Source organism: Oncorhynchus gorbuscha, linkage group LG25 (assembly GCF_021184085.1).
Source record: "Oncorhynchus gorbuscha isolate QuinsamMale2020 ecotype Even-year linkage group LG25, OgorEven_v1.0, whole genome shotgun sequence".
NCBI lineage: Eukaryota > Metazoa > Chordata > Actinopteri > Salmoniformes > Salmonidae > Oncorhynchus > Oncorhynchus gorbuscha.
In genome coordinates this window covers 470,240-494,399 of record NC_060197.1, presented here as the reverse complement: position 1 = coordinate 494,399, position 24,160 = coordinate 470,240, and the positions used below count along the sequence as shown (strand labels likewise).

The 24,160-nt window shown below is 48.7% G+C and overlaps 1 protein-coding gene across 1 annotated transcript in view; it reads right to left on the bottom strand.

Moving 5' to 3' along the window:
• Window positions 1-2,643: 2,643 nt before the first annotated feature.
• The window catches only part of LOC124013545 (exocyst complex component 4-like), a 200,317-nt gene continuing 178,800 nt past the window's right edge, over window positions 2,644-24,160 (bottom strand). Inside the window, exons 11-12 of the mRNA XM_046327873.1 lie at window positions 3,331-3,596; window positions 2,644-2,651 (exon numbers count right to left, since the gene is read on the bottom strand). Of these exons, the coding sequence (XP_046183829.1) occupies window positions 2,644-2,651; window positions 3,331-3,596 (274 nt within the window). The remainder of the gene's footprint in view (window positions 2,652-3,330; window positions 3,597-24,160) is intronic.

The following is a 24,160-nucleotide window of genomic DNA, read 5'->3' as shown; positions in this document are numbered from 1 at the left end:
TACACACCTACATACACACACTGTCTTAATACACACCTACATACACATTCTGGAGTGGATACACACACACAGAGAGAGAGACACACACACAGAAAGAGAGACACACACAGAGAGAGAGACACACACAGAGAGAGAAAGACACACACACATACACAGAGAGAGAGAGAGAGAGAGACACACACACACAAGGCAGGTTTCCATTGACCCAGGTTCTTCCGTCAAATGCAATGTCACAAAATAAAATCATTGTGACAGGTGCAATGGAAGTGGCAGACGACAACATTGTCATCTGTTCGACAGGCGGGGATTTTTTGGGGTCAAACTTTATTGCAACAAATGATGATGGAAACAGTGTTGTTGGAATAAATGATGATGACATGAGAATGATTACAATATGGCAAATATTAGTCAATTATTGCATTCCATCCATGCTGTCTTTCACAAGCTGCCTGAGAGGTGGAGAGCACACTGGCTGTTGTAAGTAAATGTATTAATGAGTAACACTTGTTTTATTAGACACTATAGTTTTTGTTGTTGTTGGTGCAACATCATTACATCCCGCTGAAATCACGACATCGCGCTGACCTCGTTACATCCGGCTGACCTCGTTACATCCGGCTGACCTCGTTACATCCGGCTGACCTCGTTACATCCGGCTGACTTGTATTTTCTATGTAAACTATCTAAATGTTTTTAAAAAATCACTGGACATTCTCTCTCTCTCACACACACACACACACACACACACGATAACATAAACACTATACACACACATACGCATTTTTTTACTGTAGATATGTGGTAGTGGTGGAGTAGGGTCCTGAGGGCACACAGTGTGTTGTGAAATCTGTGAATGTATTGTAATGTTTTTAAAATTGTATAAACTGCTGGATCCCAGGAAGAGTAGCTGCTTAATGGGGATCCATAATAAATACACACACAGAAACATTTATGGTGACAGATTCCACATAATGTCTCTTACCCTTTAACTCACTCAGAGGGCCACATGTATTCTGGACGGCCCTTTGCCATCTCTGTATTCTAGACGGCCCTTTGCCATCTCTGTATTCTAGATGACACTTCGCCATCTCTGTATTCTAGACGACACTTCGCCATCTCTGTATTCTAGACGACACTTCGCCATCTCTGTATTCTAGACGACACTTCGCCATCTCTGTATTCTAGACGACACTTTGCCATCTCTGTATTCTAGACGACACTTCGCCATCTCTGTATTCTAGACGACACTTCGCCATCTCTGTATTCTAGACGACACTTCGCCATCTCTGTATTCTAGACGACACTTCGCCATCTCTGTATTCTAGATGACACTTCGCCATCTCTGACTATTAAAACAGGAGATGTCACACACACACAAACACACACACACACACACACATCTCTGGACACACACACACACACAAACACACACACACACACATACACACACACACACACACACACACACACACACACACACACACACACACACATACACATTAACACAGCCACTATAGCTATAGCCTAAACATGCAGGTAGACACTGAAGAAGAAGAATCAACAGTGTAGGTATTTATGGTAACGGTCAATGTGTCGGCATACGGTATGAGAAGACTCATTCTTTATACACTACTGTAGAGTATTCACAGAGACTAGCTTTGAGATGCATAACATCCACTGTTACATATCTGATCTGGGGAACACATTGCTGTGAGAAGTGATCGATCTCATGATTGATCTCATCTTTAATAGGGGAGGTGTTAGGTGAGCATGAGCAGTAAGTGGTATCCATGGAGATGATAGGCCCACTTCCTGTGCTGGAGGAAATGGGTACCGGGGTGTGTGTGTGTGTGTCTATATTCTATAACCACCAATTAACTGCTTCTACGGGGTCAGGGAGAATCAAATGCTGTTTCAGAGACAATTATGATTCTGTGAGATAGGTGGGTGGGTGGCTGCCAAGTATCACTGTGTGTGTGTGTGTGTGTGTGTGTGTGTGTGTGTGTGTGTGTGTGTGTGTGTGTGTGTGTGTGTGTGTGTGTGTGTGTGTGTGTGTGTGTGTGTGTGTGTGTGTGTGTGTGTGTGTGTGTGTGTGTGTGTGTGTGTGTGTGTGTGTGTGTGTGTGTGTGAATGAGAGAGAGCGAGAATGTGAGAGAGAGAACGAGAGAGAGAGAGAGAAGAGAAAATTTGAGAGCGAGAGAGAGAACGAGAGAGAGAGCGAGAATGAAGAGAGAGAGAGAATGAGAGAGAGAACGAGAGAGAGAGAGAACGAGAGAGAGAACGAGAGAGAGAACGAGAGAGAGAGAGAACGAGAGAGAGAACGAGAGAGAGAGAGAATGAGAGAGAGAACGAGAGAGAGAACGAGAGAGAGAGAGAGAGAGAGAAGAGAGAGAGAACGAGAGAGAGAGAGAACGAGAGAGAGAGAGAGAACGAGAGAGAGAGAGAACGAGAGAGAGAACGAGAGAGAGAGAGAGAACGAGAGAGAGAGAGAACGAGAGAGAGAGAGAACGAGAGAGAGAGAGAATGAGAGAGAGAGGGAGCGAGGTGGCTGTGGAAACCTCAAAGTCCAAAGGAAACTATTACCTGGCCGTATACTAACTGATGAATTCACCAACTGTAAGTCTCTCTGTATAAGAACGTCTGCTAAATGACTCAAATGGAAATGTACACCATAACATAAATGAAGAATGTTGATCTTGTGAATAGGTTGTGAACGGGTTGTGAACAGGTTGTGAACAGGTTGTGAACAGGTTGTGAACAGGAAACAAAGTATGAGCAGAAGTAAGTAAGCATACGTGTCTGTATAAATATGTCAACACAGACAGTTGTATGATTTCCATGTTTACCATATCATATTATGTACCCACTTGTGAATATGCGTGTCCAGTGAGTGTGTGTGTCCGTCCTGCGAGTGTGTGTGTCCGTCCTGCGAGTGTGTGTCCGTCCTGCGAGTGTGTGTCCGTCCTGCGAGTGTGTGTGTCCAACGTGAGTGTGGGTGTGTCTGTCCTGCGAGTGTGTGTGTGTCTGTCCTGCGAGTGTGTGTGTGTCCGTCCTGCGAGTGTGTGTGTCCGTCCTGCTAATGTGTGTGTGTCCTGCGAGTGTGTGTGTGTCCGTCCCGCGAGTGTGTGTGTGTCCGTCCTGCGAGTGTGTGTGTGTCCGTCCTGCGAGTGTGTGTGTGTCCGTCCTGCGAGTGTGTGTGTGTCCGTCCTGCGAGTGTGTGTGTGTCCGTCCTGCGAGTGTGTGTGTGTCCGTCCTGCGAGTGTGTGTGTGTGTCCGTCCTGCGAGTGTGTGTGTGTGTCCGTCCTGCGAGTGTGTGTGTGTGTGTCCTGCGAGTGTGTGTGTCCTGCGAGTGTGTGTTCCCGGCTCCCCTCACCTGCAGCAGGGGCCTCTGCACCGCCAGGACCTTCATAGTATCGGCACTAGCCAGGACTTTCAGTGGGTCTGCTGTCTTGCTGACGGCCCGGATGTCCTTGTTGATCTCTGTTCTGACCTGGTGCAGGAACAGGTCGTTGATGTAGTAGGTCAGGAAGGTCCGGAGCTGGCACTGCTTGGCCTGCCCCGGTGAACCCATGTTCTGCTCTGTCTCATTGATGAACCTTGGGGGGACAATGTTGAGGGAACGTTAGAGAGAGTGCAGAGGAACGTTGCGGCAACATTAGCGTGGAAAAACCTATGGAGTGAAACAGAGAGACTGGACAGGAATGTTAGTGCAACGTTAGAGAACCTTGAGCCATCGTTAGAGAGTCTGTACAGGAAGGCTACAGCAATGTTAGCCTGGATAAACCTATGGGGTGAAACAGAGAGACTGGACAGGAAGGCTACAGTAATGTTAGCCTGGACAGGGAGATACCTCGTCAGTTGTACGACTGAATGCCTTCAACTGAAATGTGTCTTCCGCATTTAACCCCTCTAGGAACGTAAGAAGTAGTTCCACTAGCTGCACAGATACTGTAAGACCCATGATAAGGAGGTGATAATGTATTCCCATTAAATAAACAGAGGGGAATTGCGTTACTGAAATGAGTGGTAGTATTGGGAACTCATTTGGAGAGAATAATTGGCATGCAGACTGTATTCATACTTTTAGAAAAGTTAAGAGTTAAAGGGCGATAACGTGCCAGGACCAGTCCAGGACAACTTGGACAAACTGCTCAGGATAAGTCCTTGAAAACACTGGCGTCCTCCGATCTACATGGGTGAGTGTTTAACTAGCTGTCGAGTTGGTCAGATAGGGTCACACAGCAATGTAAGGGCTGGGGAGCACCATACACACCTCATCTGTCAAGGAATCACTGATAATCACTAGGCCTGTCTCACACACACACACACACACACACACACACACACACACACACACACACACACACACACACACACACACACACACACACACACACACACACACACACACACACACACACACACACACACACACACACACACACACACACACAAGAGCGAGTGTGTCCTCAACAGCTTAACACACACAACTACACAAATAAATCAAATCCTTCACGTCAGGGTGAAGGGGGACAGATCTATTCAGAGTTGGAACTATGGAGCAATGGAGGGGAGGGGAGGGGAGGGGCGGGGAGGGGAGGGGAGGGGAGGGGAGAAAGAAGGAAAGAACGAACAAACGAACAAAAGGCTCTAGGTGTCTATAGTGGGGGACAGCAGGGCTAGAGAGGGCTCTGTAGAAGGCTCTAGGTGTCTATAGTGGGGGACAGCAGGGCTAGAGAGGGCTCTGTAGAAGGCTCTAGGTGTCTATAGTGGGGGACAGCAGGGCTAGAGAGGGCTCTGTAGAAGGCTCTAGGTGTCTATAGTGGGGGACAGCAGGGCTAGAGAGGGCTCTGTAGAAGGCTCTAGGTGTCTATAGTGGGGGACAGCAGGGCTAGAGAGGGCTCTGTAGAAGGCTCTAGGTGTCTATAGTGGGGGACAGCAGGGCCTAGAGAGGGCTCTGTAGAAGGCTCTAGGTGTCTATAGTGGGGGACAGCAGGGCTAGAGAGGGCTCTGTAGAAGGCTCTAGGTGTCTATAGTGGGGGACAGCAGGGCTAGAGAGGGCTCTGTAGAAGGCTCTAGGTGTCTATAGTGGGGGACAGCAGGGCTAGAGAGGGCTCTGTAGAAGGTTCTAGGTGTCTATAGTGGGGGACAGCAGGGCTAGAGAGGGCTCTGTAGAAGGCTCTAGGTGTCTATAGTGGGGGACAGCAGGGCTAGAGGTGAACTGTAAGAGAGAGAGAGTGAGAGAGGTGAACTGTGAGAGAGAGAGAGTGAGAGAGGTGAACTGTGAGAGAGAGAGAGTGAGAGAGGTGAACTGTAAGAGAGAGAGGGTGAGAGAGGTGAACTGTGAGAGAGAGAGAGTGAGAGAGGTGAACTGTGAGAGAAGAGAGAGAGAGAACTGTGAGAGAGAGAGAGTGAGAGAGGTGAACTGTGAGAGAGAGAGAGTGAGAGAGGTGAACTGTGAGAGAGAGAGAGTGAGAGAGGTGAACTGTGAGAGAGAGAGAGTGAGAGAGGTGAACTGTAAGAGAGAGAGAGAGAGGTGAACTGTAAGAGAGAGAGAGTGAGAGAGGTGAACTGTGAGAGAGAGAGAGTGAGAGAGGTGAACTGTAAGAGAAAAGGAGAGGTCTCCTAAAAATCCCTCATGGATTCCCACTGCAGCTCCTGCAAAAGCCACAAAGTAGAGCCTACAATGACTACCAGGCATCCAGCCCATCTTAAAATACACAGAACATCACTAAATACCCCTCAATAACTCTAAATATAATTAGTACTGACAACGTTTAATAAATGTGCATTGTCTGTTGTTGTTATTGATCGAGAACCCAAGTTGCAGTGTAAATATTCCATCAGACCAAGAAGATACATCATGTCCTGTTACGATTGTCATGGTCTCAATATGCACAGCGAGTTGATGGATCTGGATTGGTGTGTGTGAGCACAGATGGATCTTAGTTGGTGAGAGCGATAACGTTAGAATAATGTTGGGGAGAGGACGGATGGATGCAGTCGAAGCCGCTCTCTGTCCAAATAACCATCTGGAGCTGAGCCTCAGGACTTGGCCCTGTGTCACCATGCAGTCAACTGAGGTAACTCAACTGCTTGTCCAGACGCTTAGCTAACGTGCAGGTGCTCACCCAGACATTGACCTAACAACCAGGTAACATATTTATCAAACTGGCTGATAACATTCAAAGGAATGTTGATGATGGCATTAAGTCCATTCAATTAATACTACAGTCTGGTGCCAACTTTGTGGCATTCTACCTACTTTACACACACACACACACACACACACACACACACACACACACACTCTGTAGTCAAGCAGGCTGTTGCCAGGCAACAAACATATTTACATAAGTCTAATGACCCATTGTATCTTCATACGTTGTAAGCCACCTCCACAGTAGGGCTGCATGATATCCCACATGCCTGGATCACAATGTTGTTTTCATGTAGTCTTTTTGGTCTCGCCTCCTTCTCTCCCTTCTGTGCTGTGTGCACCTTCCCATTCACACACACACACACACACACACACACACACACACACACACACACACACACACACACACACACACACACACACACACACACACACACACACACACACACACACACACACACACACACACACACACACACACACACACAGCCCCTCCCCCTGCCACTCACAACAACAAAGATGAGATTCCTTCTTCCTCTCATATGGACATCGAAACACAGAGACTTTATTTTATTGTCAAAGAAGAGAAGTTCACTTCTCTACTGATACCATTTGTATGTCTCAACTCCTCAAACTGCACACAGAGCAGACACTACTAAAAGCGGAGTAGCAACGAACATTGGTTGTGGGAAATGAATGCTCAGTTTGTCGTGCGCGGGATTGCTGTACCACGTGCCACTAGCAGTGTTTTAACCAAAGGCTTTTATACTAGCTGTCATGTCTGTGTTTTATAAATGTGCAATAAAACACCAATATTTAAGGAATTGTCAACTCACTGTCATTCTGAGAATTATGAAAACACTTGATTTCAACATCTGAACAGAGTGGACAGAAAAGCACGCTGTTCAGACAGATGGAGACAGACAGAATAGCACGCTGTTCAGACAGATGGAGACAGACAGAATAGCACGCTGTTCAGACAGATGGAGACAGACAGAATAGCACGCTGTTCAGACAGATGGAGACAGACAGAATAGCACGCTGTTCAGACAGATGGAGACAGACAGAATAGCACGCTGTTCAGACAGATGGAGACAGACAGAATAGCACGCTGTTCAGACAGATGGAGACAGACAGAATAGCACGCTGTTCAGACAGATGGAGACAGACAGAATAGCACGCTGTTCAGACAGATGGAGACAGACAGAATAGCACGCTGTTCAGACAGATGGAGACAGACAGAATAGCACGCTGTTCAGACAGATGGAGACAGACAGAATAGCACGCTGTTCAGACAGATGGAGACAGACAGAATAGCACGCTGTTCAGACAGATGGAGACAGACAGAATAGCACGCTGTTCAGACAGATGGAGACAGACAGAATAGCACGCTGTTCAGACAGATGGAGACAGACAGAATAGCACGCTGTTCAGACAGATGGAGACAGACAGAATAGCACGCTGTTCAGACAGATGGAGACAGACAGAATAGCACGCTGTTCAGACAGATGGAGACAGACAGAATAGCACGCTGTTCAGACAGATGGAGACAGACAGAATAGCACGCTGTTCAGACAGATGGAGACAGACAGAATAGCACGCTGTTCAGACAGATGGAGACAGACAGAATAGCACGCTGTTCAGACAGATGGAGACAGACAGAATAGCACGCTGTTCAGACAGATGGAGACAGACAGAATAGCACGCTGTTCAGACAGACAGATGGAGACAGACAGAATAGCACGCTGTTCAGACAGATGGAGACAGACAGAATAGCACGCTGTTCAGACAGATGGAGACAGACAGAATAGCATGCTGTTCAGACAGATGGAGACAGACAGAATAGCACGCTGTTCAGACAGATGGAGACAGACAGAATAGCACGCTGTTCAGACAGATGGAGACAGACAGAATAGCATGCTGTTCAGACAGATGGAGACAGACAGAATAGCACGCTGTTCAGACAGATGGAGACAGACAGAATAGCACGCTGTTCAGACAGATGGAGACAGACAGAATAGCACGCTGTTCAGACAGATGGAGACAGACAGAAGGGTGTGTTCATAACAATTCAACTGTCAACCTTGTTAGCTAGAAAATAGAGCCACGTTGGCTAAACTTGAAATATAAAGATTAGCTGGCTACTCAATAGCACATGGGCTTGAGAGATTGTTGATGAGAACTGTGCTAATTTTCTATAGCCTAATGCCTGATACAATAAAGTTGATTAGTGAATGTGGATTGTAAATGGTTCTGGTTAAATTGGTAACAAAAGGTACATTTTCATAGACCGACGTGAAAGCAGAATCAGTGACGATGGCAAAAACCACAGATGAAACTATTTTGATAAAATAATAAATAATGAATGGGTATTATGGTTGTGGAAGGATTATATTTAGCCTGGGTATCATTGCACAAACCCCAAATCCATTCGACTATTGCTGAGTGTTTGAAAACCTTTAATTGTACAAGTTTATTTAGATTTGTTTAAAAAAAAATGTAATCACAAGATATGTTGAATTGCCCATAAATTAGAAAAAACTATAGCAGCAGTAGAGTAAAATAGCTACAGTAACTGTCAGAAGGTGGAAGCCACCTCCACAGTAGCAGTAGGGTACAGGAGCCACCTCCACAGTAGCAGTAGGGTACAGGAGCCACCTCCACAGTAGCAGTAGGGTACAGGAGCCACCTCCACAGTAGCAGTAGGGTACAGGAGCCACCTCCACAGTAGCAGTAGGGTACAGGAGCCACCTCCACAGTAGCAGTAGGGTACAGGAGCTACAGTAACTGTCAGAAGGTGGAAGCCACCTCCACAGTAGCAGTAGGGTACAGGAGCCACCTCCACAGTAGCAGTAGGGTACAGGAGCCACCTCCACAGTAGCAGTAGGGTACAGGAGCCACCTCCACAGTAGCAGTAGGGTACAGGAGCTACAGTAACTGTCAGAAGGTGGAAGCCACCTCCACAGTAGCAGTAGGGTACAGGAGCCACCTCCACAGTAGCAGTAGGGTACAGGAGCTACAGTAACTGTCAGAAGGTGGAAGCCACCTCCACAGTAGCAGTAGGGTACAGGAGCCACCTCCACAGTAGCAGTAGGGTACAGGAGCCACCTCCACAGTAGCAGTAGGGTACAGGAGCCACCTCCACAGTAGCAGTAGGGTACAGGAGCTACAGTAACTGTCAGAAGGTGGAAGCTACCTCCACAGTAGCAGTAGGGTACAGGAGCTACAGTAACTGTCAGAAGGTGGAAGCCACCTCCACAGTAGCAGTAGGGTACAGGAGCCACCTCCACAGTAGCAGTAGGGTACAGGAGCCACCTCCACAGTAGCAGTAGGGTACAGGAGCTACAGTAACTGTCAGAAGGTGGAAGCCACCTCCACAGTAGCAGTAGGGTACAGGAGCTACAGTAACTGTCAGAAGGTGGAAGCCACCTCCACAGTAGCAGTAGGGTACAGGAGCCACCTCCACAGTAGCAGTAGGGTACAGGAGCCACCTCCACAGTAGCAGTAGGGCACAGGAGCCACCTCCACAGTAGCAGTAGGGTACAGGAGCTACAGTAACTGTCAGAAGGTGGAAGCTACCTCCACAGTAGCAGTAGGGTACAGGAGCCACCTCCACAGTAGCAGTAGGGTACAGGAGCCACCTCCACAGTAGCAGTAGGGTACAGGAGCTACAGTAACTGTCAGAAGGTGGAAGCTACCTCCACAGTAGCAGTAGGGTACAGGAGCCACCTCCACAGTAGCAGTAGGTTACAGGAGCTACAGTAACTCTCAGCTAATAATTTGACAACACATAATGGTGTACCCCAGTTCTTCTGACAATGCCAAGTTGCCCACATCATCATAATAATACTACTGTAAGCCAGTGTCTTGGCTACTTCTGCAGCTGTGACTGGCCCAGGTCATTTAAATCTCTATTCTGTCTACAACTAAATCACGACTAAAATTAACTCCTTTAAACCTAGAAACTTTCCTATTAAACGGATGAGAATGTAATAATGAGGTCTGTTTGAGATAATATGTTTACTATGGTGGAATCCAATATGACATGTGTTGAAAGAGGTTGTTTGGGTAATGACAGTGAGTAAGTCCTAAAAGCCACCCTATTCCTTATAGACACTGGTCAACAGTAGTGCACAATAAAGGGAATCGGGTGTCATTTGGGACACAAACAGAGAGAGCAGAACACCCAGGGAAGATGATGTCACAGGACACAGCATGAGTCTCATCACCACGGAAACACCACGGCAACATTGTGATGATGGTGGTGGGACGCCGCTGCTCCGGTCTGGGAAATACAAATTAATAACCGTGCAAATCTGATTAGCAGTCTTCATCCTCTGCACACACACATTCAGACTCATCCCCCTAACACACACACACACACAGTCCTGAGGTTGTCTCGGCCCTGTCCAGACTCCACAGACACCCCCCACATCCCTCCTTCACACACACCGAGGCAGCCAGCAGGCATTGCTCACTCTTAATAAGGAGATTAGGTCCCATAATTCCAGAGCTGTTCCATGGTCTTGCTAGTCCAGCAGCAGAAATAGAATGACTAGTGGGATGGACAGTCAGTCAGTGGTTTAATGGCTCATCAGCAGGAAGTCTTCATTAGTCCATGTGCTAATGAGACACCCAAGCCACGAACACACACACATACTGATCTGGCTCCATCACTGATCAGTCCACACACCCACTAGTGAAGAGCCTGACTCAAAGAGAGCAGCAGCTCTTCCTCCCCCTAGGGCAGGGCTCTTCTGGATCCAACGGCTCTTCTAGTCGCACTAAAACCCCAGTTTATTAGCAGAGACTGCCGTTGATTGTGCTAGACAGCATCTAATTGACTATCTTTAGGAAACAGATGTCGGAGCCCGAGGCTTAGTGCTGGATAATCGTCTGCGCAGTACCCTCCCTGTGTATGTTGATATAAAAACAACATTCACAACTCACTTACACCAATGTGCCCTCTAAATCTAATATAACTCCCATCTTGTTAATCTACTGTATTGAAACTATAATGATAATGCTTGTTTTCAGAGGTAGAAGGACGATGATCTGGTGTGTTTTATGTTTCCTCCCAAATGATTAAGGTTAGAACTTGGAGAGTCTCAGCTGATCCTCGATCTGTGCCTAAGGGAAACTTCTATTTGGAGTGGGATGCTGGAGAGAGAGCGTGCCAAGACAGATTATAAACTATTTAAAATCTCCCAGAATTCCCCCTGGGCCCCGGCCTATCACCCGTGGCCAATTCCCATTACTCTGGCCACCAAGGAGGCCATACCTTGCTGAGACCGGACACATACTGTTGGAGATGAGTGTGTGTGCCTAAGTCTGTGCACAAGTGTGTGTGTGGTGTGTGTGTCAATACTTCCAATCACCCAATAAAACACATAACTCCAGGCTTGACAGTGCTTAGCCAACTGGTGACATCATGTGACATCAGCACAGTCAGCACTGCACTACACATTCACCTCAATGACCCTGGACAAGGAATCTATTCCTCCAGTCAACTCTCTGTCCAGTAACAGAACTCAGGGACGAGAAGGGTTGAAAAATGATGGTGACTTCCACAAGTCCTGGATGGAGGACACCGGATTTCCTGCTTCTTCCCCCATGATTCTGGAGATCTTCCAACCAGGATTCCTGAAAAACCTGGTAATTGTGGAGAAGTCACTGGAATTTTGCAACCCAAGGACGAGGTTGCTGTACAATATGCCCAAGGCACCAGTAGAGCCTCATATCGCCACTAGATGGCAATATGACAGCTTCCTCCACCAATCCCTCACAACACCAGTGTCTGACTGGAATCTCCTGATAGAAATGGCATTGAGAGAGCATTAAGATTCTACTCAGTAGGTTACCGTCTAAAGCCTGCTCGCTGTGTGTTGTGTTTATGGTTTTCTCCCGCTCAGACAAAGAGAGGCAGAGTGAAATGCATATGGTCGTCCCACACACACACCCACCTCTCTCCCAGACTCCCCGCTGTCTGCGGCCCTCTCTCACCCCAACACAATTATTACACCAGTTAACGGCAATCACTTGTGTGTGTGTGTGATGCCATATTGGCAGGTTAACAGAGAGGAGGAGGAACGTGAGGAAGGAAGAGCTACAGTAGCCAACTAACCCTGTCTCTATGAGAGTTCAACTGTCCTCATTCTAACCCTATCTCTATGGGAGTTCTACTGTCATCATTCTAACCCTGTCTCTATGGGAGTTCAACTGTCCTCATTCTAACCCTATCTCTATGGGAGTTTTACTGTCCTCATTCTAACCCTATCTCTATGGGAGTTCTACTGTCCTCATTCTAACCCTGTCTCTATGAGAGTTCAACTGTCCTCATTCTAACCCTATCTCTATGGGAGTTTTACTGTCCTCATTCTAACCCTATCTCTATGGGAGTTCTACTGTCCTCATTCTAACCCTGTCTCTATGGGAGTTCTACTGTCCTCATTCTAACCCTGTCTCTATGGGAGTTCTACTGTCCTCATTCTAACCCTGTCTCTATGGGAGTTCTACTGTCCTCATTCTAACCCTGTCTCTATGGGAGTTCTACTGTCCTCATTCTAACCCTGTCTCTATGGGAGTTCTACTGTCCTCATTCTAACCCTATCTCTATGAGAGTTCAACTGTCCTCATTCTAACCCTATCTCTATGAGAGTTCTACTGTCCTCATTCTAACCCTTTCTCTATGGGAGTTTTAGTGTCCTCATTCTAACCCTATCTCTATGGGAGTTCTACTGTCCTCATTCTAACCCTGTCTCTATGGGAGTTCTACTGTCCTCATTCTAACCCTGTCTCTATGGGAGTTCTACTGTCCTCATTCTAACCCTGTCTCTATGGGAGTTCTACTGTCCTCATTCTAACCCTGTCTCTATGGGAGTTCTACTGTCATCATTCTAACCCTTTCTTTCACCTAAGAGGGCTATGGGAGTTCTACTGTCCTCATTCTAACCCTGTCTTTCACCTAAGAGGGCTATGGGAGTTATATATACTCATTCTAAACCCGTCTTTCTCCTAAGAGGGCTATGGGAGTTCTACTGTCCTCATTCTAATGGTCTTTCTCCTAAGAGAGCTATGGGAGTTCTACTGTCCTCATTCTAACCCTGTCTTTCACCTAAGAGGGCTATGGGAGTTCTACTGTCCTCATTCTAACCCTGTCTTTCTCCTAAGAGGGCTATGGGAGTTATATATACTCATTCTAAACCCGTCTTTCTCCTAAGAGGGCTATGGGAGTTCTACTGTCCTCATTCTAATGGTCTTTCTCCTAAGAGGGCTATGGGAGTTCTACTGTCCTCATTCTAACCCTGTCTTTCACCTAAGAGGGCTATGGGAGTTCTACTGTCCTCATTCTATCAATGTCTTTCACCTAAGAGGGCTATGGGAGTTCTACTGTCCTCATTCTAACCCTGTCTTTCACCTAAGAGGGCTATGGGAGTTCTACTGTCCTCATTCTAACCCTGTCTTTCACCTAAGAGGGCTATGGGAACCCTGTCTTTCACCTAAGAGGGCTATGGGAGTTCTACTGTCCTCATTCTATCCCTGTCTTTCACCTAAGAGGACTATGGGAGTTCTACTGTCCTCATTCTAACCCTGTCTTTCACCTAAGAGGACTATGGGAGTTCTACTGTCCTCATTCTAACCCTGTCTTTCACCTAAGAGGGCTATGGGAGTTATGCATACTCATTCTAACCATGTCTTTCTCCTAAGAGGGCTATGGGAGTTCTACTGTCCTCATTCTAATGGTCTTTCTCCTAAGAGGGCTATGGGAGTTCTACTGTCCTCATTCTAACCCTGTCTTTCACCTAAGAGGGCTATGGGAGTTCTACTGTCCTCATTCTAACCCTGTCTTTCTCCTAAGAGGGCTATGGGAGTTATATATACTCATTCTAAACCCGTCTTTCTCCTAAGAGGGCTATGGGAGTTCTACTGTCCTCATTCTAATGGTCTTTCTCCTAAGAGGGCTATGGGAGTTCTACTGTCCTCATTCTATCCCTGTCTTTCACCTAAGAGGACTATGGGAGTTCTACTGTCCTCATTCTAACCCTGTCTTTCACCTAAGAGGACTATGGGAGTTCTACTGTCCTCATTCTAACCCTGTCTTTCACCTAAGAGGGCTATGGGAGTTATGCATACTCATTCTAACCATGTCTTTCTCCTAAGAGGGCTATGGGAGTTCTACTGTCCTCATTCTAATGGTCTTTCTCCTAAGAGGGCTATGGGAGTTCTACTGTCCTCATTCTAATGGTCTTTCTCCTAAGAGGGCTATGGGAGTTCTACTGTCCTCATTCTAATGGTCTTTCTCCTAAGAGGGCTATGGGAGTTCTACTGTCCTCATTCTAACCCTGTCTTTCACCTAAGAGGGCTATGGGAGTTCTACTGTCCTCATTCTAACCCTGTCTTTCTCCTAAGAGGGCTATGGGAGTTATATATACTCATTCTAACCCTGTCTTTCTCCTAAGAGGGCTATGGGAGTTCTACTGTCCTCATTCTAATGGTCTTTCTCCTAAGAGGGCTATGGGAGTTCTACTGTCCTCATTCTAACCCTGTCTTTCACCTAAGAGGGCTATGGGAGTTCTACTGTCCTCATTCTATCCATGTCTTTCACCTAAGAGGGCTATGGGAGTTCTACTGTCCTCATTCTAACCCTGTCTTTCACCTAAGAGGGCTATGGGAGTTCTACTGTCCTCATTCTAACCCTGTCTTTCACCTAAGAGGGCTATGGGAGTTCTACTGTCCTCATTCTAACCCTGTCTTTCTCCTAAGAGGGCTATGGGAGTTATATATAGTCATTCTAACCCTGTCTTTCACCTAAGAGGGCTATGGGAGTTCTACTGTCCTCATTCTATCCCTGTCTTTCACCTAAGAGGGCTATGGGAGTTCTACTGTCCTCATTCTAACCCTGTCTTTCACCTAATAGGACTATGGGAGTTCTACTGTCCTCATTCTAACCCTGTCTTTCACCTAAGAGGGCTATGGGAGTTATGTATACTCATTCTAACCATGTCTTTCTCCTAAGAGGGCTATGGGAGTTCTACTGTCCTCATTCTAACGGTCTTTCTCCTAGGAGGGCTATGGGAGTTCTACTGTCCTCATTCTAACCCTGTCTTTCACCTAAGAGGACTATGGGAGTTCTACTGTCCTCATTCTAACCATGTCTTTCACCTAAGAGGGCTATGGGAGTTATATATATACTCATTCTAACCATGTCTTTCTCCTAAGAGGGCTATGGGAGTTATACTGTCCTCATTCTAACGGTCTTTCTCCTAAGAGGGCTATGGGAGTTCTACTGTCCTCATTCTAACCCTGTCTTTCACCTAAGAGGGCTATGGGAGTTCTACTGTCCTCATTCTAACCCTGTCTTTCACCTAAGAGGGCTATGGGAGTTCTACTGTCCTCATTCTAACCCTGCCTTTCTCCTAAGAGGGCTATGGGAGTTCTACTGTCCTCATTCTAACCCAGAGGGAATTGTCTTCCTATATGCACCTCAGTGAGTTACTGTCCCCATAGTGTAGGTTATACTGGTGCTACTGTTGTAATGATGTCACTTTAAATCTGATCACCACGACATGCTAAACATGATCTGCATGTTACAGTAAGGTATTGTTTCCAATAGGTGGCGTCACTCCTACGTCATGCCGGTCCCTCGTCTGACCAAGGACAACACCTTGTTTGTGTGAATCTCAGTGTCTGTACTAGACCTGTCTGAGAGTTTGTAGGAGTGTGTGTGAGCGTGTGTCCATGCCTCTCTCTCTCTCTGTGTGTGTGTGTGTGTGTGTGTGTGTGTGTGTGTGTGTGTGTGTGTGTGTGTGTGTGTGTGTGTGTGTGTGTGTGTGTGTGTGTGTGTGTGTGTGTGCGTGTGTCCGCGTGTGTCCGCGTGTGTCCGCGTGTGTCCGCGTGTGTCCGCGTGTGTCCGCGTGTGTCCGCGTGTGTCCGCGTGTGTCCGCGTGTGTCCGCGTGTCCGTGTGTCCATCCGTGTGTCCATCCGTGTGTCCATCCGTGTGTGTATCCGTGTGTGTATCCGTGTGTGTATCCGTGTGTGTATCCGTGTGTGTATCCGTGTGTGTATCCGTGTGTGTATCCGTGTGTGTATCCGTGTGTGTGTTTGAGCCCGGTCCTGTCTGTGGGTGTGTAGACCAATTAAAGCAGGTGAGATTGATCACCTCAGGCTCTCCACACCGTCTGGGCTTCCTGCAGTCAACAGGAAATGAGATGGCCTCGTTTAGCTGACGTCGCGCCACCATGACAAATCACCCGCACAGAAGCCATGCAGGTCCTGTGGCCTCCTCTCTCTTCTTTCTTCTCCTCTCTTGTCTTTTCTACTGCTCTTTGTTTCTCCAACCTCTCTTCCCCCATTCCTCATTCCCTTTGTCCCCTTTATGTCTCCAAGTTCTCACGTTTCTCCTACTCTTTCTGTCTCCAACCTCTCTTCTTCCTCTGTGTCCCATGCCTATTTCTCCTACTCTTTCTGTCTCCAACCTCTCTTCTTCCTGTGTCCCATGCCTATTTCTCCTACTCTTTCTGTCTCCAACCTCTCTTCTTCCTGTGTCCCATGCCTATTTCTCCTACTCTTTCTGTCTCCAACCTCTCTTCTTCCTCTGTGTCCCATGCCTATTTCTCCTACTCTTTCTGTCTCCAACCTCTCTTCTTCCTCTGTGTCCCATGCCTATTTCTCCTACTCTTTCTGTCTCCAACCTCTCTTCTTCCTCTGTGTCCCATGCCTATTTCTCCTACTCTTTCTGTCTCCAACCTCTCTTCTTCCTGTGTCCCATGCCTATTTCTCCTACTCTTTCTGTCTCCAACCTCTCTTCTTCCTCTGTGTCCCATGCCTATTTCTCCTACTCTTTCTGTCTCCAACCTCTCTTCTTCCTCTGTGTCCCATGCCTATTTCTCCTACTCTTTCTGTCTCCAACCTCTCTTCTTCCTCTGTGTCCCATGCCTATTTCTCCTACTCTTTCTGTCTCCAACCTCTCTTCTTCCTCTGTGTCCCATGCCTATTTCTCCTACTCTTTCTGTCTCCAACCTCTCTTCTTCCTCTGTGTCCCATGCCTATTTCTCCTACTCTTTCTGTCTCCAACCTCTTCTTCTTCCTGTGTCCCATGCCTATTTCCCCTACTCTTTCTGTCTCCAATCTGCTTCTTCCTCTGTGTCCCATGCCTTTTCTCCTACTCTTTCTGTCTCCAACCTTCTTCTTCCTGTGTCCCATGCCTATTTCTCCTACTCTTTCTGTCTCCAACCTCTCTTCTTCCTCTGTGTCCCATGCCTATTTTCTACTCTTTCTTCTCCAACCCTCTTCTTCCTCTGTGTCCCATGCCTATTTCCCCTCCCCTTTATCTGCTCTCCTCTCTCTTGTTTTCTGCTCTTCCTCCAGTGTAGAGAAAATATAATGTATGTGGGTATTCATTTAACTGCAGGAGCACCAAAAATAAAATAACTGTGCTAATGTCCATGACAATAAGGGTAGTTAAAGGCCGTAGTGGGGACCCATATGACCCATGTTACTAATGTCCATGACAATAAGGGTAGTTACAGGCCGTAGTGGGTATGACCCATGCTAATGTCCATGACAATAAGGGTAGTTACAGGTCGTAGTGGGTATGACCCATGCTAATGTCCATGACAATAAGGGTAGTTACAGGCCGTAGTGGATATGACCCATGCTAATGTCCATGACAATAAGGGTAGTTACAGGCCGTAGTGGGTATGACCCATGCTAATGTCCATGACAATAAGGGTAGTTACAGGCCGTAGTGGGTATGACCCATGCTAATGTCCATGACAATAAGGGTAGTTACAGGCCGTAGTGGATATGACCCATGCTAATGTCCATGACAATAAGGGTAGTTACAGGCTGTAGTGGCTATGCAACAACACACTTCCCCTTGAACAATAGAACATATGGACAGGCGCACACACACACACACACACACACACACACACACACACACACACACACACACACACACACACACACACACACACACACACACACAAACTGCACAAGCTAGCTTACACACACACCAATGCCCTGGCCCGCACAATGCATCTCTTTGCCAAGGCCCAGTGGTTTTCCTCTGAATAGTGTTGTCTGAGAGGAGGCAGGCAGCTCGTAGAAAACCAGGGAGATTGACCCATTAGGCCTTGAGAGCAGAGGGAGGACGGCCTCTATAATGGGAGTGTATGGGGGTAAATCGCTGCTTTGTGCATACTGTATAATAACATATAATGGAGGTCTATGGAGGGGAAAGCAGGTGATTGGGCTGTTCTGCACTGTCGGTTGTTCAATGGGGGGCTATAGAGAGAGATGTGGGTGATTGACATTGGGACAGTTGGGGCAATTCAAGCTCTTCAGAAAGGGCCCAATCATGTCCTCCAAGGCTTAAAATGGCTGAACTGAACGGCTGAAGCCATTTCCCCTTTACACTCCTAATAAGAGCGAGCAAATGCCTCACTTACGGGTACCGAACCCAACGTCCCACAATACACATCCCCATCCACCTCCTTCGTACAGTAGCTGACGACCCAATCAGTCCCCATGAGTTAGGCAAAGGCAGGTGTGTTCCAGGCTGTTGCACTATACAGTATCTCTCTGCTCCTGAATGCTTTATCGTTTGGACATTTTTCCAATTACAAGTGTGGGATTTACAGGAAGCAATAAACAGGCTATTTCCTGCAGGTGCTGTTGAAGGAAGCGGAGAAGAGGAAACAGTTGGATAACAACAGAGGGGCTTAAGTAAAATAGCAACACCGCAGGGTGTTTATACAAGGGCATGTGCTCACGTACTGGCAACCTTTCACCTTGAAGCTTATCTCACTTAAAGACCATATGAATACATACAAGACATACATTTTTCTTTTAGGTGTTTTTTGGCTGGAGAACCATGTGAAAAGAGATTGAAAGTCAATTGAAGGTGACATTTGGACCCTTCTCCAACGACAAGATAGTCAGAGAAGCTTCTGACTGTGAGAAAAGCCTTCTATCTCAGCATAGAAATCAAAGTCCTCTCAAACTTCATGCTCAATGTCAAATGAACACAGTGGGTGATTTATTAAGTAGAAGGTGGCTCCAACAGGGTCAAACTGAAGCCAAACTTACAGGACCAAGGATGAGGGGTGAAGTTAGATGGAGCGAGGAGGGTAAAGCACCAGACCCTGGGATACAAATCAATGAGGCTGGATTGCTAGAGTTATGTACCAACACAGATCCATCTGGATCACCTAGAGGGGGGTTTAAACCGCCCCAAAAAGAAAACAGACCTTCTTGGAACTAGGAACACGTGTGTACACACACACACACACACACTCACACACACACTCACAAATGTGCGCGCACACACACACACACACACACACACACACACACACACACACACACACACACACACACACACACACACACACACACACACACACACACACACACACACACACACACACACACACACACACACACGTGTACACACACACACACACAAATGTGTACACACACACACAGAGTGTGTCTGAGCTGCACTTTCCTCCAAGAAAACACTTAACCCTCGACTAAGCTCAGACAAAAGCCTTGGAGCCTTAAAATTGACAGTTAATTTGCCCTCTGGTAATGACAGCTGCTGCTTTGAAATATACACTGAATGTACACAACTACATTTTCATGACAGACTGACCAGGTGAAACATATGATCCCTTCTCCTTATCCCTTTTCCCCCAAATTTCGTGGTATCAGTCTAGTTAAGGTCTTGTCTCATCGCTACAACTCCCGTACGGACTCGGGAGAGAGCCATGCGTCCTCCAAAACACAACCCAACCAAGCCGAACTGCTTCTTGACACAAAACACACTTAACCAGGAAGCCAGCCGCACCAATGTGCAGGAGGAAACACCGTACACCTGGCGACTGTGTCAGTGTGCACTAAACCCGGCCCTCCACAGCAGTCACTAGTGCGTGATGTAGCGACTCCTGTGGTGTGCCGGGCGCAGTGCGTGCTAACCGGGTCGCCAGGTGCACGGTGTTTCCTCTGACACATTGGTGCGGCTGGATGCGTGCTGTGTTAAGAAGCAGTGCGGTTGGGTTGTGTTTCGGAAGACGCAATGCTTTCGACCTTCGTCTCTCCTAAGCATTTTGAGACACCCGCAATAACATCTGCTAAATATGTGCACGCGACCAATAAAATGTGATGTGATTTGAATAAATACATTTGATTTGATGCATTAAGGTCAAAGACTGTCCCCAAAATGACACCCCCTTCTTCTCTGCATATTGCTCTGGACAAAATGTGTAGACTGGATGCACTCGAGCCCCTCCCTCCCTCCCTCCCTCACCCCCTCCCTCCCTCCCCCAGCATTGCATTTGGACCTTTATTTCACTGCAGGGTCTCCCCATCCTCCGGACCAGGTAGTCACCGCCTGATTGAAGGTGAAAAGAGAAACTGCCATAAAGAAAGACTGGACGGTGGAGCGAGGGACGCGAGGGACGACCCCCCTGACGAAGAGTAGCGGGGAGGAGGGAGGAGGGAAAGAGGGGAGGGGGGAGGGAGGGGGGGGGGAGGGAAGGAGGGGGAGGAGGAGGAGGAGGGAAAGAGGGGAGGGGGGGGAGGGGGGAGGGAGGAGGGAAAGAGGGGAGGGGGAGGGGAGGAGGGAGGAGGGGGGGGAGGGGGAGGAGGGAGGGGGGGGGAGGGAAAGGGGGGGGGGGAGGGGGGGGGGGAGGGGGGAGGGGAGGGGAGGAGGGAAAGAGGGGAGGGGGAGGGAGGGAGGGGGGGGAAAGAGGGGAGGGGGAGGGGGAGGGAGGGAGGGGGGGGAAAAGAGGGAGGGGGAGGGGGGAGGGAGGGGGGAGGAGGGAAAGAGGGGTGAAAAAGAAGAGAGAGGAACAGAAAATAGGAGGATGATTGAACATTTGTTAACCTCCTGAGGAGTATGAAAAGTAACCTATTATGCCACCCCGTCCCCACAGACCCCCGTGTCCCCCCCCTCCGTTCCTTTTCTCCATAGTGACGCCTTGCTGAAATGGATCAATCAAATAAAATGACATGGCTCTGTATTTGGGGGCAGTCGTGTCGACGATGAGATGCAATTCCAGCAGCGGGCGTCACCCCTGTGCTTTGGCTGTCATATCCACAGCAAGGATATTACCTACACATCCCAATACAGAGCACAGGTTGGAATGGCTTCCCTTCAGAAGGCAGAGGCTCACTCACACACAGACATTACCATATCATACGGGCTACTGTGTGCAGTACAGTCTCATATGAATATGATGTGGGGGTTCAATTATTTATAGATCTCTTCATATCACGTACAGAGCTGTCTGTCTGACGCTGTGTGTTTCTGTTGCAGCTAACTGAAGATGCCCTGAGGGGGAAGGAACAGACAACCTTGACCTCTGACCTTTTGCTTGTGTTCTTCTGCTGAGAAGTGACAGTGTGTGTGTGTGTGTGTTCTTTTTGCGCAGTGTGTGTGTGTGTGTGTGTGTGTGTGTGTGTGTGTGTGTGTGTGTGTGTGTGTGTGTGTGTGTGTGTGTGTGTGTGTGTGTGTGTGTGTGTGTGTGTGTGTGTGTGTGTGTGTGTGTGTGTGTGTGTGTGTGTTTGCATGTTGTGCCTGCACTGTTTAGGAGGTTAGTTGGGGTCAGCTGACTGGACATGCCTGCTGTCATTAAGCCCTCTGATTTCTGAGTGAGCGGAGGAGAAGGGCGATGGGGGAGGAAAAGAAAGCACAGAGGAAAGGAGAGAAGGACGCCCTCACCTGAGGGGAGGATGGGGGTAAATGAGGAAAGGAGAGAAGGACGCCCTCACCTGAGGGGAGGATGGGGGTAAATGAGGAAAGGAGAGAAGGACGCCCTCACCTGAGGGGAGGATGGGGGTAAATGAGGAAAGGAGAGAAGGACGCCCTCACCTGAGGGGAGGATGGGGGTAAATGAGGGAAAGAGAGAAGGACGCCCTCACCTGAGGGGAGGATGGGGGTAAATGAGGGAAAGAGAGAAGGACGCCCTCACCTGAGGGGAGGATGGGGGTAAATGAGGGAAGGGGAGGATGGGGGTAAATGAGGGAAAGAGAGAAGGACCCTCACCTGAGGGGAGGATGGGGGTAAATGAGGGAAAGAGAGAAGGACGCCCTCACCTGAGGGGAGGATGGGGGTAAATGAGGGAAAAGAGAAGGACGCCCTCACCTGAGGGGAGGATGGGGGTAAATGAGGGAAAGAGAGAAGGACGCCCTCACCTGAGGGGAGGATGGGGGTAAATGAGGGAAAGAGAGAAGGACGCCCTCACCTGAGGGGAGGATGGGGGTAAATGAGGGAAAGAGAGAAGGACGCCCTCACCTGAGGGGAGGATGGGGGTAAATGAGGGAAAGAGAGAAGGACGCCCTCACCTGAGGGGAGGATGGGGGTAAATGAGGGAAAGAGAGAAGGACGCCCTCACCTGAGGGGAGGATGGGGGTAAATGAGGGAAAGAGAGAAGGACGCCCTCACCTGAGGGGGGAGGAGGGGGGTAAATGAGGGAAAGAGAGAAGGACGCCCTCACCTGAGGGGAGGATGGGGGTAAATGAGGGAAAGAGAGAAGGACGCCCTCACCTGAGGGGAGGATGGGGGTAAATGAGGGAAAGAGAGAAGGACGCCCTCACCTGAGGGGAGGATGGGGGTAAATGAGGGAAAGAGAGAAGGACGCCCTCACCTGAGGGGAGGATGGGGGTAAATGAGGGAAAGAGAGAAGGACGCCCTCACCTGAGGGGAGGATGGGGGTAAATGAGGGAAAGAGAGAAGGACGCCCTCACCTGAGGGGAGGATGGGGGTAAATGAGGGAAAGAGAGAAGGACGCCCTCACCTGAGGGGAGGATGGGGGTAAATGAGGGAAAGAGAGAAGGACGCCCTCACCTGAGGGGAGGATGGGGGTAAATGAGGGAAAGAGAGAAGGACGCCCTCACCTGAGGGGAGGATGGGGGTAAATGAGGGAAAGAGAGAAGGGACGCCCTCACCTGAGGGGAGGATGGGGGTAAATGAGGGAAAGAGAGAGGGACGCCCTCACCTGAGGGGAGGATGGGGGTAAATGAGGGAAAGAGAGAAGGACGCCCTCACCTGAGGGGAGGATGGGGGTAAATGAGGGAAAGAGAGAAGGACGCCCTCACCTGAGGGGAGGATGGGGGTAAATGAGGGAAAGAGAGAAGGACGCCCTCACCTGAGGGGAGGATGGGGGTAAATGAGGGAAAGAGAGAAGGACGCCCTCACCTGAGGGGAGGATGGGGGTAAATGGGCCCTCACCTGAGGGGAGGATGGGGTAAATGAGGGAAAGAGAGAAGGACGCCCTCACCTGAGGGGAGGATGGGGGTAAATGAGGGAAAGAGAGAAGGACGCCCTCACCTGAGGGGAGGATGGGTAAATGAGGGAAAGAGAGAAGGACGCCCTCACCTGAGGAGGATGGGGGTAAATGAGGAAAGAGAGAAGGACGCCCTCACCTGAGGGGAGGATGGGGGTAAATGAGGGAAAGAGAGAAGGACGCCCTCACCTGAGGGGAGGATGGGGGTAAATGAGGGTCAGGACGCCCTCACCTGAGGGGAGGATGGGGGTAAATGAGGGAAAGAAGAAGGACGCCCTCACCTGAGGGGAGGATGGGGGTAAATGAGGGAAAGAGAGAGGACGCCCTCACCTGAGGGGAGGATTGAGGGAAAGAGAGAAGGGACGCCCTCACCTGAGGGGAGGATGGGGGTAAATGAGGGAAAGAGAGAAGGACGCCCTCATGAGGGGAGGATGGGGGTAAATGAGGGAAAGAGGAAGGACCCTCACCTGAGGGGAGGATGGGGGTAAATGAGGGAAAGAGAGAAGGACGCCCTCACCTGAGGGGAGGATGGGGGTAAATGAGGGAAAGAGAGAAGGACGCCCTCACCTGAGGGGAGGATGGGGGTAAATGAGGGAAAGAGAGAAGGACGCCCTCACCTGAGGGGAGGATGGGGGTAAATGAGGGAAAGAGAGAAGGACGCCCTCACCTGAGGGGAGGATGGGGGTAAATGAGGGAAAGAGAGAA